The 12693-nt window shown below is 36.7% G+C and overlaps 5 protein-coding genes and 1 non-coding gene across 7 annotated transcripts; 5 read left to right on the top strand and 1 right to left on the bottom strand.

Moving 5' to 3' along the window:
• Positions 1-510: 510 nt before the first annotated feature.
• On the top strand, positions 511-4757 carry Parp1 (Poly-(ADP-ribose) polymerase). The gene is made up of 5 exons (XM_018032208.2): positions 511-1174; positions 1501-1642; positions 1729-2267; positions 2346-2551; positions 2626-4757. The coding sequence occupies exons 1-5, from the start codon at positions 1061-1063 to the stop codon at positions 4586-4588; spliced, it is 2964 nt and encodes a 987-aa protein (XP_017887697.1). The 5' UTR covers positions 511-1060; the 3' UTR covers positions 4589-4757.
• A 38-nt stretch (positions 4758-4795) lies between these two features.
• Positions 4796-6550, bottom strand: eIF3i (eukaryotic translation initiation factor 3 subunit I). Its single transcript, XM_018032210.2, has 5 exons — positions 6407-6550; positions 5794-6040; positions 5440-5720; positions 5175-5375; positions 4796-5100 (listed from the first exon to the last, which is right to left on the bottom strand). Exons 1-5 carry the CDS (start codon positions 6407-6409, stop codon positions 4852-4854), a joined length of 981 nt encoding a protein of 326 aa, XP_017887699.1. The 5' UTR covers positions 6410-6550; the 3' UTR covers positions 4796-4851.
• Positions 6551-6629: 79 nt separating this feature from the next.
• On the top strand, positions 6630-9156 carry LOC108629491 (uncharacterized). The gene is made up of 7 exons (XM_018032209.2): positions 6630-7086; positions 7166-7342; positions 7434-7851; positions 7942-8135; positions 8210-8545; positions 8611-8736; positions 8807-9156. The coding sequence occupies exons 1-7, from the start codon at positions 6892-6894 to the stop codon at positions 8879-8881; spliced, it is 1521 nt and encodes a 506-aa protein (XP_017887698.1). The 5' UTR covers positions 6630-6891; the 3' UTR covers positions 8882-9156.
• A 193-nt stretch (positions 9157-9349) lies between these two features.
• On the top strand, positions 9350-10724 carry LOC108629417 (THUMP domain-containing protein 1 homolog). Its single transcript, XM_018032065.2, has 4 exons — positions 9350-9651; positions 9725-9889; positions 9957-10201; positions 10273-10724. The coding sequence occupies exons 1-4, from the start codon at positions 9460-9462 to the stop codon at positions 10640-10642; spliced, it is 972 nt and encodes a 323-aa protein (XP_017887554.1). The 5' UTR covers positions 9350-9459; the 3' UTR covers positions 10643-10724.
• Positions 10725-10833: 109 nt separating this feature from the next.
• Positions 10834-10905, top strand: TRNAQ-CUG (transfer RNA glutamine (anticodon CUG)). The gene has a single exon. It is a non-coding gene; the product is annotated as a tRNA-Gln (tRNA).
• A 138-nt stretch (positions 10906-11043) lies between these two features.
• On the top strand, positions 11044-12635 carry Pfdn4 (prefoldin subunit 4). 2 transcript variants are annotated; one of them, XR_001916843.2, is made up of 5 exons: positions 11044-11319; positions 11394-11498; positions 11580-11696; positions 11814-12036; positions 12388-12635. XR_001916843.2 is itself a non-coding variant. In XM_018032062.2 (4 exons), the coding sequence occupies exons 1-4, from the start codon at positions 11284-11286 to the stop codon at positions 11964-11966; spliced, it is 411 nt and encodes a 136-aa protein (XP_017887551.1). In that variant the 5' UTR covers positions 11045-11283; the 3' UTR covers positions 11967-12166. The 2 variants fall into 2 exon arrangements, 1 of the variants encoding a protein (XP_017887551.1); XM_018032062.2 differs by lacking the exon at positions 12388-12635 and having other exon boundaries at positions 11045-11319; positions 11814-12166.
• The last annotated feature ends 58 nt before the right edge of the window (positions 12636-12693 follow it).

Genomic DNA, 12693 nt, shown 5'->3' with positions numbered 1-12693 from the left:
ATATTATATAGCGGCTGGTATGTAACGGAGGGAGAATTAATCATCTTGTAAACATCATGGATTTACAATAGGTTTACCCCGCTATACGAATGTGTAGATAGTCGAAAAAAGTAACAGGTTTAATTTAAATTAATTTCGATCGTTTCTTGATAAGTTTTTGTACGTTGTTCATATAGATACATAGAAATAATTTTAAGAGAAGGGAAATTGCACTCGTCGAAAAAAAATAGTAACGACAGTGCATTTTTTGCACTGTATGGCTGTATTATTTAATTCTACGTTATTACACTTGCCAGCCACTTTTATGGCAAGCTGCGTTCATGAAACAGAAAAACATTCATAGACGTAATTACGAAAAATATATAGTTTACTGTAATAATTTGTACAATATATTATATGATTATAAAAATAAAGTGTACCAACAATTGTATTACATCTTGTGCTTATTTGTAACATCCTCTGGGTCGCGTGGACGTGCTCCTTCGCGTTTCGGCTTCTACTAAACGAATTTTAATAAAACGCGATTCAAATTAAAGCTAAAACTTACAGAAATATGGATAGACCGTCCATAAACGGAAACTAAAACGAATATTATAATCAGAGAGCAAATTTTCTTTCTGTTATAATAAACAATCGCTTACAGTTTTGGCGGTACACTTTTCGTCCATTTTCATGCAATAGGGGGAGCTATGTATCTTCCGTGTACCTAACTTGATGCACGGGTATATTTTAAAGAACAAGGATTTTGTAATTTTCTATTCTTCGTGTCGACCAAAGTGACTGATTTCAGAAGAATGCAAAGACTAAGAAATAAACTACAAGTTAACAAGCTTTAAACGATAAGCATATTGCATTGACGTGAGGAAATAGGTCAGATTTCTGAACGTACCAGAATTTGGCGGGCAACGCTACGCGCAGTTTTCTGATTTTATGGACGCTCACTGGAGGCGAATGCATTGACATTGTCTTGTTACCCTGTTCGTTAGAATAGCAGTGCATCGCTTTGAACTTTAAACGGAAACGATCTAAAACGGTAATAGAATTCGCCGAAGACGGAGGAATGAATCCCGATTTGCCGTACTGTGTAGAATATGCGAAAAGTTCGCGAGCTTCTTGCCAAACGTGTAAAAATTCTATCCAAAAGGACACGCTGAGACTCGCCGTGATCGTCCAGGTACGCAATACCGGTATTCGTTACCGTTACTTCAATTTCAATTTTTACGTTGTCACAGTCGCTGAAGACAATCAATTTTCAACCAGTAAACACCTCTCTTACTTTTTGTCCGTCGTTGATACATAATATTCCAGAACCATCAACGGTTTCCTGAGACAAAGAAGCCGATATTCCGTACAATATTGCCGGTTTTCTTTTACACAAATTGTTACCTCGCTTATGTTAATTTTCTTTAAAAACATCAAGTCTTGATAATTTTCTTCTGTGTATCAGGAATATTGCAATAGATTGAATTTGTTAAACTTATTTCTCCTCTCAATCGTTAGAGTCCCGTTCACGATGGAAAGGTCCCAAAGTGGTACCATTTTAAATGTTTTTTCGTTAAACAAAGACCAAAAGCTATTGGAGATATTGGAAATTTCGATAATATCCGTTGGGAAGATCAGAAGGAGATTCAGAAGAAAATTGGTTCGTACATACAACTATAATGATATTGTACCTAACAGAATAGGAGGATCCAAAGAAAATTATTTTTTTTTATTCTTTCTCGATAGAGGAGTGTATAAATCTACCACCACCACCATCTGGGAGAGGAAAAAAGCGAGTTAGCAATGCTGCTGCAGGTCCCTTACGTGATTTTTTGGTTCAATATGCAAAATCTAGTAAATCGACTTGTGTAGCTTGCCAGGAAAGAATAATACAGAAGGAGATAAGAGTATCGAAAAAAGATTACGAGAGCGAGAATGCCAGAAGGTTTGGCGGTCTCGATAGATGGTATCATCTGGAATGTTTTGCCAAAGTGAGACAAAATGTAGAATTTTTCGAGAGCGGTGATATGCTTCCTGGCAAAGAAGATCTTTCCAAAGATGATTTGAAGAAAGTTAAAGATGCTTTACCGAAAATTAAATCGGACGATGCGCCACCGGTAAAAAAAATAAAAGGCGAGCCGGAGGACGCAGAGGAAGAGGCAGAATTGAAAAAACAAACAGACGCTTTGTTTGCTATTAAAGATACATTATCTTCCATAAAAAAATCTGATCTCATTGCTATGTTGCAAGCTAACAATCAACGGGTTCCAGAGGGAACGTCAGCCGTGAGTATTTTAGATCGGCACAGTACGATTTATAGTTTTAAATCAACGTTTGAATTATTCAAGAAACGATTGTTACAGATAATTGAGTATTTGGCGGATGTAATCTGTTTTGGAACTTTAAAACCCTGTCCAAAATGCAACGGTCAACTTGTATATCGTTCTGGCGTTGGATACGCTTGCACCGGAGATTTAACAGAATGGACCAAGTGCGAAAATGTGACTCAAGATCCAAAAAGAAAAAAATTCTCGTTGCCGTCAGATCTGAAAGCGGAGTACCCGCAACTGTGAGTATTTTGTAATTAGTCATGGCACGATAATAAGACTATACAGACAAATTTACGATCAAATTATCCAACAGGAAAGCTTTGAAATTCAAAGTTAAAAGACGGCTTATAAAGGTAACCGCGCCGTCAACATCTAGCGCCGTGAAGAAGGAGGACACCGTCGACTCTGGACCTCTAGTCGAGACAAAACCAAAACCGTTGAAGCACATGCAGTTCGTGATTATAGGCCAATTCAAGGACAAAGACGCTATGAAGAGAGATATCATGCTCTTAGGTGGAGATGTAGTAACAAAGCTCACTGAGAGTGTAGCTGCTGTAATATCTACACAGAATGAAATCGATAAAATGAATAAAAGGATGGAGGAAGCTGAGAAGCTCGATATTCAAGTGATTACGCGAGACTTTATCGACGAAGCTAAAGAATATACGAAGCCTGCCATATCGCTTATAAAGAAGAAAACAATTTCGAGCTGGGGCGGCGATTTATCAAGCAGGATCAACGTGGTAGCGGAGAAATCTGCTGCGAAGAGCAGGGGCAAAAGTGTTTTCGAAAAATCGGGATCCGGCAAGGTGAAATTGCAATTGAAAGAAGGCGGAGCCGTGGATCCGGACAGCGGTTTACAGGATTGCGCGCATGTTTATCAGAAAGGCAACGACAAATATACCGTGACGTTGGTAAATACCGACATACAAAGTAAAAAGAACAGCTACTACAAACTACAGATTTTAAAGCATGACAAGAAAAATAAGTTTTGGCTGTTCAGAAGTTGGGGCAGGATAGGAACCACTATTGGTGGAACGAAATTGGATGAATTGCCTTTGGACGATGCCATAGAACAGTTTGAAAGTTTGTACGAAGAGAAGAGCGGGAACATGTGGAAACACAGGGAAAACTTCTTCAAGGTACCACACAAGATGTATCCGGTCGATGTCGATTATGGAGAAGATGTGCCAGATAACTTATTAGAGTCCGATATCAAGAGCGAGCTGGAAAAACCGATTCAAGATCTGATGAAATTGATCTTCGACGAAGCGTCCATGAAGAAGGTGATGGCAGAGTTTGAGATCGATACGGACAAGATGCCGCTTGGAAAATTGTCTAAGAAACAGATTCAAAAAGCTTACACAGTATTAACGGAACTGCAAGAAACGTTGAAGAAGAAAGACCCCGATCGTGTTCTATTGCTCGACGCGTCCAATAGATTTTATAACTTGATACCTCATAATTTTGGTGTAGATGAACCGAAAGTTTTGGAAACTGTAGAAGAAATCCATGCCAAGTGCGAAATGCTGGACGCGTTACTCGAAATGGAAATCGCCTATTCTCTTTTGCACAGCAAGACTGACAAGACAGTCAATCCGCTCGATGCCCATTACAAACAACTGAACGCCGAAATTGATGTGCTGGATAAGGAAAGCGAGGAATACAAGATCATCGAACGATACCTGCAGAACACGCACGCGTCGACTCATACTCAATACAAGCTCGAGATCGAGGACGTGTTCGTCGTCAAGAGACAGGGAGAAGAGAGCAGATACAAACCGTTCAAGAAGTTACCGAATAAGAAATTGCTGTGGCACGGTTCTCGCACTACCAACTTCGCTGGTATACTCTCTCAAGGCTTGAGAATCGCTCCACCGGAAGCACCCGTTACCGGTTACATGTTCGGCAAGGGTATTTACTTTGCAGACATGGTTTCTAAGTCTGCAAACTATTGTTGCACGCACAGCGGAAATCCTACGGGTTTACTACTGCTTTGTGAGGTAGCACTGGGCAATATGTATGAAAGATACCAATCGGATTACATCGAGAAATTGCCAAGCGGAAAACATTCGACTTGGGGTCGTGGTCAAACACAACCAGATCCTAACGACGTTCACAAGACTAAAGACGGTGTTGAAGTTCCATACGGTTTGCCTGTTCCTGCTAAACTGCCCAAAAAATCTGCTCTGTTGTACAATGAATACATCGTGTACGATGTTGCTCAAGTGAAAGCGCGATACTTGGTAAGATCGAATTTCAAATACGAAGTATAGACTTAAAATGCAGTTTGAAAGTGATATTGTTCAACATATTCTACTATCTTCCTTTCACACATTGTGAATATAAATTGCGCTATTGATATTATATACTTGTTCCATTGCTACATACTACCTCTACCATTGTTCTGATAATTACATAAATACAGTTATATGTACTATTATTTTTTTTAATACGAATAAATTTAAATAAATAATACCGAAAAAAATTTATATCTTTTATTATCGATTGATACACGATGGTTTCCTTTCTCCTAAAGTTAGTATTCAAAGTGGAAGTCGAAATAAGATTGATCAAACGTATTGATACGAATGTAACCGTCTTCACCGCCCGTCGACAAGCTGCGACCGTTAGGATGAAATGCAAGAGAGTTGATTGGACCGAAATGCCCTTTTAAACGTGCAAATTCTTCTTCGAATACCATGTGGAAAAATCGCGAGTCGAATTTGCCTTGTCTAGTAGACGTTGTTGTGACATCCATGGCATCTTGACCTCCTCCGAGAACCACCTACGAAACAAATCCACCATTCACATCTTTGTTCGTTTGCAATTTCAGTTTGTTGTATAGTCGTGAGCACGTACATGATCGAAGATAGGAGAAATCGTAGCGGAATTCACAGGCCTCTCTGTTTTATATGTTTTCAACAACATTAAGGACTCACTGTCGAATAATTTGGCAGTGTTATCTTTCGATGCTGTAACAAACATGGTGCCATCCTTGTTGAATTGCATGTCGTTTATCTGTGATTTGTGACATTTAACGCTCTGCAATTTTTTCGCAGTCTGCAAAATGAAATCATTATATCAAAAACTCTTGGTGTTTCGCATCGTAAACATCGTCGCATACCCTGACATCCCAAATGGTAATTTCACCATCCTCGTGGCCAGTAATTATCGTTTCATCCAAAGCGCCCCACAAGATTGCCGAGATCCTAGGACCATTAACGGCGATTCTAGAAATCGCATCTTCTTGTGATAATACTGCATCCACATTTCTAATGTCCATAATAAACATTTCACACTGGTGTCCTAATGCCTTGTCCGTAGAATAAACTGCCAGATTTGTGGAATAACTGAAGCCACATGTTCTTACAGAACTGTTTGTATGGAGTAAACCTATTTCTTTTCCTATGAAATGGTAAATATGGGATGAGTTATGGAACAAGATCGAAATACTGATATATCTTGTAAAGACATGAACCTGTTTGACAATCCCAAACCCTCAAAGAATTGTCACCACTTCCCGACAAAAATCTCGTTGTGTCCCAATTGACGTCTATGCACCACACTGAACCATTGTGCCCATTAAAACTTCCGAGACGTTCTCCATTTAAGGAATACCAAACGTTCGGTCTCTTGTCTTTACTAGAGGAAAACAGTAAGTCACCCTCTCTGTTGTATTTTATTTGCGTTATGGCACGCTCGTGCCCGTGTAACATCAAAGGTTTCTGCGATAAAACAATGAATTTTCATTACTTATCAAGACTCAGTTTGCTTTTCCGTAAAGAACGTTTTTACATTAATTAATGCTATGTATGAATGCTACGTTGAATGAGTGGAATAACGAACATAGTTACAAAATGAGAATGTAAACGTATTCATTAAAGTTCAAGCTAGCGGAAAAAGAGGTCTGTGCGCCTATCGCTTAAAAAAAAGATTTACAAGTTTAGGAAACTAATTTACTTTTATTAAAGTAAAATACGGGAACGTGATCTAGGTTATACTGTCACATGTTCAAATATACCACGAGAAACAAGTTTTCATGTAAATAACAAACGATACGTAAAATCTGTGATATACGTAAAGCGACTGACCATTTTCCTTTACAACAGTTTGATGAACTGGTGAATTAATTACAAAACGAAGAGCCTGTTTAAAAGAATCACGAATTATCACCGATACAAAAGAGAACCGAAGAGAACTGACATTATTGCACTGCCTATAGTAGTAGTAGGTATCTACAAGAAAGTACAAGCTTTACATGGGCATTTCCATGCAGTTTTAGGTGGTTGTGTACAGGATTTAATGCTTTAGGGCGTGGAGTACAGCTGAGTATAGCTCAGGAATACGGAGTTTGAGGAAATTCTGATAAAAGAATCTTTGTTTCAATGTACGAAAAGTGATGCAAGTAATAGAATTATTGACGTTATATCCATGCGTAGCAGGATCGCGATCGTAAAGAAGCAACGAATCGAGCAAGAAACGTCAGTCCTGTTCCAAATTCCGGTTCTACATAGGTTGTATGTAAACACGATAAGTGTTGTATCAAAAGTGAAAAAGGAAACGAAACTGAAACGGCATGTCAGATATTGTCAACCAACATGAGATTAATCATAGTTACTGGTTCAAATGGAACGATTATCAGAGTCATTTGTCCGACGTGGTCAGACAATTGTTGGAGGAGGACTGCATGGTGGACGTTACCCTGGCTGCAGCTGGGGAACGTATTCATGCCCATCGGATAGTTTTATGCGCTTGCAGCACCTTATTTCGAGTACTTGACTTAAACAATACAACCCTTTTTGTAAGAATTGCTCGTGCCCCGTAGACTCGAACGATCTTTTCATTTCTAGGATATACTGAGTCAAGTGAACGAGGATCATCCAACAATAATATTAAGCGATATATCTGCTCAGGACATAAAGTCCATCATAGAATTTACTTATCATGGAGAAGTACGGGTTCCAGTTGATAATATCAGTAGCCTGTTGGAAGCAGCACGCTCATTAAAAATCTGTGGTCTTATAGAGGTACATAATGTACCAATTGTAATTCATAAAATGACTAGAAATATCTTGGTTTTTCTTTGAACATCGTTGGCTTATACGTACTTATTTGCAGATCGATGGGCTTGACGATTTTGGATCTTTTGAAAACAGTAAAGATTTTAATGAGAGCACGGAAGAGCCAATGACTGTAATTAGTGAAGGAGAAGAGAATGTTATCGATGCACTGCAACAAGATTATGAGGACTTGGAGGATCAGCAAAAGGCAGAAGAAGAGACAACTGAAAATTGTACTTTGAATAAGAAAAAGAAACGCAGACGCGATACAAGCAAAAGAGAATACAATGATGATATGCTAGCGTCGGCGATTAACGATTTGAAATTGGGTCAAACGTTGATAGAAGCTTCGACTAAACACAATATACCGCGTTCGACTTTGTACATGCGTGCAAAAGCATTGGGTATACATCTAAATGCTTCGAGGAACGAATATCCCGCAGAGTGCATGAAAGCTGCTATAAACGCGGTGATCGGTCGGTGTTGTTTCGGTTTTTTTTGTAAATAAATATATAAAAGGGAGTTCGTTCCATGATTTCGTTCGATTCGATCTGTTTTTGCTACAGGCGGTTCGAGTTTGCAGCACGCATCGGAAATGTTCAGTATACCGAAGACCGTATTATGGCGGAGGATACAGAAAGAAGGATATCAGATATTACGTTCTGAAATGAAAAGATCTTACGGTTCGGACAAACGGGAAGCCGCGGTCAAGGCTTTGGAAAGGGGAGAAAATCTTACGAAAGTTGCGCTTGAGTTTAAAGTAACTTATTGTTTGATTTTTGTATGATCAGTTCCAACATGTCCGCAGTAAGCAATATAATTACGTTTATTTAGATTCCGAAAACTACTTTGTTTCGAGACAAAGCTCGATTAGTGGACGAGGGAAAGCTACCTTTATCGTATTGGAAGAAGCGTAAAACGGAGAACGAAGAATTGAAGAAGTCTCGTTTAGAGGAAGCGGTCGCTGCTTGCAAAGGTGGAAAAATGTCGCAGGCAATGGCGTCGATGACTTACCACATCCCAAAGACGACGATATGGAGACGTCTTCAGCAGGATGGTAAAAAGTCGGAACGATCTTTGAACTCAAGGAAACAGAGAACAGCGGATTCGAAAAACAACGCGGAAGCGAAGATTCACGGACACGAGGAATCTGATTTCGCCTACTGCGAGGTATAAGAACTTGTTCCACGTCGTAAATGAAATTTTATTTCATATTGTTAATGGGTTTCAATTAGGTATCGTCCGAAATACCCATAACTTACATCGATGAGAACATACCTGAAGATTCTGTGATAATATTGACGGCAGAAGATATGGATGGGCTCAATTTAGAGGAAGGACGACAAATTATTGTTAACTCGGTACGTTCCATACGATGCTATACGAAAATCTCACAAACGTACCACGATATATGAGTTGTTCCTTTCACAGGAATCAGGCCAAGAATATGTTCCCTGCGCTATAAGTATCGAAGAGAATTCAAATTACTCCCAGACGGAAAGTTAGCGTATGGATTGTGATCATCTGCCTGTTCATTAATATCCATTTTGTACTATAACACTTGTATGAACGTAGATTTCAACTTAATAACATATGCATTAGAGGACACGTACAGTTTAATAGCGTGTAAAGCTGACTAGTAAAGGAATATGCACTCGAAGCCAGAGTTAATGGGATTACAACTGGCAACGTGCGATCGTGTCTTGTAATTTAACTATTCGTTACTCTTTATTTGACTATTTATTTTTTTTAAGGAAATAAATCATTTGAGTTAAAATTAATATTGTCTTCAAGTTTCTACTACTTTTCTGCGGTGCGATGACCTACGTACTACATCATACTATACATATAATGATACCGTATGTTGTATTTATTCAATTAGAATATTAAATAACATCTTCAATATGAGCTCGAACCGGGTCCGGTAGCTTGTTTGGTATCAATTCTAAATTTGAACGATCCCGCCTTTTAAGATGAACTGCTGTTTCTCCAGAACATGGCGGCATCCATACACTTTCCGTGCAGTCACTTCACGTGGTCGTAAATACTTGGCAAATATTCTTGATAAATAAACTGTTACGAGAATGAGCGTAGAAAAGCGCAAAAAGAATTACTTCCATAATTTTGGAAATAAAAAACAAAAACCATTTATTTTAGAACCAGGTATGAAAGGGTTCTTATGCACTTGCAATTTTTCTGAGAAAGAATGCATACGAGATGCATACAAAATACTTAATGAATTTTCTGATGAGATTTATGGATCAGATATCATGAAGGTATACAGTGGAATTCAGCAATGATATAAGCACATACAGAACAATAAAGAAATCAAATTGTTTCTCGTTCAAGGTATCTGACAGAGATAATGCCAAACTATCACCAGGAGAAAAAGATGATGATATTAATAAAGCAGAACAGAGTGATGGTGAAGATGACATTTCTACTGCTCTAAATAAAGAAATTAATAAATTAAAAGCAGAACATTTAAAACCAGTAAATGCTAGAAGATTTCAGGTATATATTTTATAATTTTGCATAATGTGCCTCTGGAAATCCTCAATGTTTATGACATCTATATTAGGTAGTTCATACTGGTGTGAAAAACGTGGTTTTCATAAGAACTACTTTGGAGAATCCTGTGGAATTAGTTAGCAAAATTGTCACTGAAATGCATAAAACAAAACAACAGCGTACAAGGTTCTTATTAAGATTACTGCCAATTGAAATTGTTTGTAAGGCGAACATGAATGACATCAAACTGAAAGCAGATGCACTGCTTGAAAAATATTTTGCACAAGAACCAAAGACATTTAGTATTGTATTTAAGTACGTTCAAGTTATTTGTAAATTTACCGATATTTCAGCATAAATTTAACTTTAATTTAATTTAATTACAGTCGTCATAGCAATAAAACTATACGCAGGGGCGACGTGATCGAAGATCTGGCTGATATAATAACTAAAAAAAATCCTGGAAATAAAGCAGATTTAAAAAATCCGGAATTGGCTGTGATAGTTGAAGTGATACGCGGTACTTGTCTGATGTGCGTTGCGCCTGATTATTATAAATTCCGGAAATACAATTTAATAGAAATATGTAATTCGAAACAAGCTACAAACGATGATAAGAAGGCAGTAACTGCTTCGTCTGAGCCAGAGAAAGAAACAGAATGTGATGCAATGAATGTAGAAGCCGAAGAAAGTTTAAATGAAGAGGATACCGTAACAGAAAAAGCAACTGATCACGATGCAGAAATAAATGACTGATGTGCATGACGTTAATGTTTATACTTATAAAAACTATTTGTACTATATAAGTAATGGACTAATAAATATTTTGTATTAAGTTCTTCATGTTTTATGATTATATTTAAGTAAGCTGGAAGTAAGGGAAGTTGGATCTTTTTCGTTGTTTATTAAATTTGACTCAAATGCTTGTATTAAACATTGTCCTACAAGGTCTCATGGTGTAATGGTCAGCACTCTGGACTCTGAATCCAGCGATCCGAGTTCAAATCTCGGTGGGACCTTGACATTTTTTATATTATCGTAGCATAATAAAATTATTTTTAGTATTTTTTTTCTTATTAAGAACATGTGTACTTTAATTGAACGACCAGCACTTCAATTTACATAAAAAGATCCAATTTTCCAGCTGAGAAGAATAGAAAAAACGAAGCTCTCATTTGTATGATAGGAGTAGGAGTTCTCATTCTCTGGCTCTCTGGTTCAACACACGCGCAGCGCATGAATGAATGTCTTTGAAAGCAAGTTGACGTTGGTTAAGTTTAGGAAATAGTATCAAGTGTATCGGAAAGTGTTTGATATCATTTTATCAATATATTGCTACCTAGATCAGTGTTAAACGGTGTACCAAACAATTTGCAGAGTATAAATAAAACGTGAACATGTCAGCGAGAAAAAATCAACCTGGATTCCAACCGGTAAACGTGTACTACAATTATTTCTTTGCTTGCATTCCATATAGAATTTAAATCTAACCTACGTTGTATGATAGGATTCAGATGTTTATATTACGTACGAGGATCAGCAAAAAATTAATAAATTCGCACGGCAAAATGTACGGATGGAGGACTTGAAAGAAGAATTGAAAATTAAGCAGGTACTCGCGATCAATGAATTTGTAATCTCGGATACCTTATTTGGGCATACAGTTTTATACACATTGTAATACTTTCTACAGAATGAATTAAAAAATTTGGAAGATGCGTGTGATGAGATAGTTCTTTTGGAGGATGACGCAAAAATTCCATATCACATTGGTGAAGTTTTTGTGCATGAAGATTCGGAAAAAGTTCAGGTAAAATGTTGAATTAAATGCTAATAATTCAATGATAAACTTTATTACATTTCAAAGCGAAGGCTAGTAAAAGATTAATTTTTATATAATATATTACATTTTCACTTATATTTATAGAGTTATTTAGAAGAAATTAAAGAAGAGAAGAAAAAGGAGATCTCAGATTTAGAAAGTAAATGTGCAGACATGAAGACTGCTATCAGCGATCTAAAAATACAGCTATATGCAAAGTTTGGTAGTCGTATAAATTTGGAAGCAGAGGAAGATTAATCTAGTCAACTATTTCTCTACCACCAATTAAGAATTTCATACCATTATTGCCTCATATCTTCTAAACATGGTATGTCTCACATTATAAATTTACATTTTGCTCATGTCACATAACATGGACATCGTAATCGTATGCACATGTTAATTAACTGTTATTGTATGATAAGCTATTAATAAATCACATACATTTTTTAACAGAACTTAATATTATTTCTTACCTTTCTATAACATTCACTTTATTCTTATAGACAATCATTATAAAATAGACAAAATAATTTACGATACAAAAATTATCATACGAAATACGTACTGTAATTTTTATAATGGTTGCATATTGAATTTCCACAAATATTTGTATAAAAAATAGCTGTCATATAATACATACATATATCTAATTAAAGATTTAACTTGAACATTTCAGCAACTGAACTTTTAAACCTGGACTCCTGCCAAATTGTTCTCATTATAAAACGCTCATGCAATGACTGAAAAAAAGAATTCCAAGACCTATATTCATCACAACTATAAATTTTGTACAATTTCATTATATTTTGGCTATCAATATAATTTTATATACTAATTATATACGTAGTTTTATGAAAAATTCAAAAATTTAATAACAGAGTGTGAACAGAATTTTGAAATCTGTATTAGACAACCATAGAACATATTTCTAAGACTTCATTTGCTTGAAATTATATCAACTTTATTTTTTCTGTAAATAGAA

This window comes from Ceratina calcarata, unplaced genomic scaffold (genome assembly GCF_001652005.2).
Source record: "Ceratina calcarata isolate Rehan_Ccalc_2016 unplaced genomic scaffold, ASM165200v1 scaffold569.2, whole genome shotgun sequence".
Taxonomy (NCBI): Eukaryota; Metazoa; Arthropoda; class Insecta; order Hymenoptera; family Apidae; genus Ceratina; species Ceratina calcarata.
The sequence above is the reverse complement of the archived record's forward strand: the minus strand, read 5'-3'. Positions and strand labels throughout refer to the sequence as shown.

What these genes read in the sequence shown, in the direction of transcription:
- LOC108629417 (XM_018032065.2), top strand. Translation starts at nt 9,460, where the DNA reads ATGAGCGTAGAAAAGCGCAAAAAGAATTACTTCCATAATTTTGGAAAT. An exon ending in ATGGATCAGATATCATGAAG is followed by an intron (nt 9,652 to 9,724) that starts GTATACAGTGGA and finishes TTCTCGTTCAAG; the next exon opens with GTATCTGACAGAGATAATGC. An exon ending in ACATTTAGTATTGTATTTAA is followed by an intron (nt 10,202 to 10,272) that starts GTACGTTCAAGT and finishes ATTTAATTACAG; the next exon opens with TCGTCATAGCAATAAAACTA.
- LOC108629491 (XM_018032209.2), top strand. Translation starts at nt 6,892, where the DNA reads ATGTCAGATATTGTCAACCAACATGAGATTAATCATAGTTACTGGTTC. An exon ending in AAATCTGTGGTCTTATAGAG is followed by an intron (nt 7,343 to 7,433) that starts GTACATAATGTA and finishes ACTTATTTGCAG; the next exon opens with ATCGATGGGCTTGACGATTT. An exon ending in GACAAATTATTGTTAACTCG is followed by an intron (nt 8,737 to 8,806) that starts GTACGTTCCATA and finishes TTCCTTTCACAG; the next exon opens with GAATCAGGCCAAGAATATGT.
- Parp1 (XM_018032208.2), top strand. Translation starts at nt 1,061, where the DNA reads ATGAATCCCGATTTGCCGTACTGTGTAGAATATGCGAAAAGTTCGCGA. An exon ending in TTCCAGAGGGAACGTCAGCC is followed by an intron (nt 2,268 to 2,345) that starts GTGAGTATTTTA and finishes CGATTGTTACAG; the next exon opens with ATAATTGAGTATTTGGCGGA. An exon ending in AAAGCGGAGTACCCGCAACT is followed by an intron (nt 2,552 to 2,625) that starts GTGAGTATTTTG and finishes ATTATCCAACAG; the next exon opens with GAAAGCTTTGAAATTCAAAG.
- Pfdn4 (XM_018032062.2), top strand. Translation starts at nt 11,284, where the DNA reads ATGTCAGCGAGAAAAAATCAACCTGGATTCCAACCG. An exon ending in AAGAATTGAAAATTAAGCAG is followed by an intron (nt 11,499 to 11,579) that starts GTACTCGCGATC and finishes TACTTTCTACAG; the next exon opens with AATGAATTAAAAAATTTGGA. An exon ending in AAGATTCGGAAAAAGTTCAG is followed by an intron (nt 11,697 to 11,813) that starts GTAAAATGTTGA and finishes TTATATTTATAG; the next exon opens with AGTTATTTAGAAGAAATTAA.
- eIF3i (XM_018032210.2), bottom strand. An exon ending in GGTTTGGGATTGTCAAACAG is followed by an intron (nt 5,721 to 5,793) that starts GTTCATGTCTTT and finishes ACCATTTCATAG; the next exon opens with GAAAAGAAATAGGTTTACTC. An exon ending in TTTCTCCTATCTTCGATCAT is followed by an intron (nt 5,101 to 5,174) that starts GTACGTGCTCAC and finishes TTTGTTTCGTAG; the next exon opens with GTGGTTCTCGGAGGAGGTCA.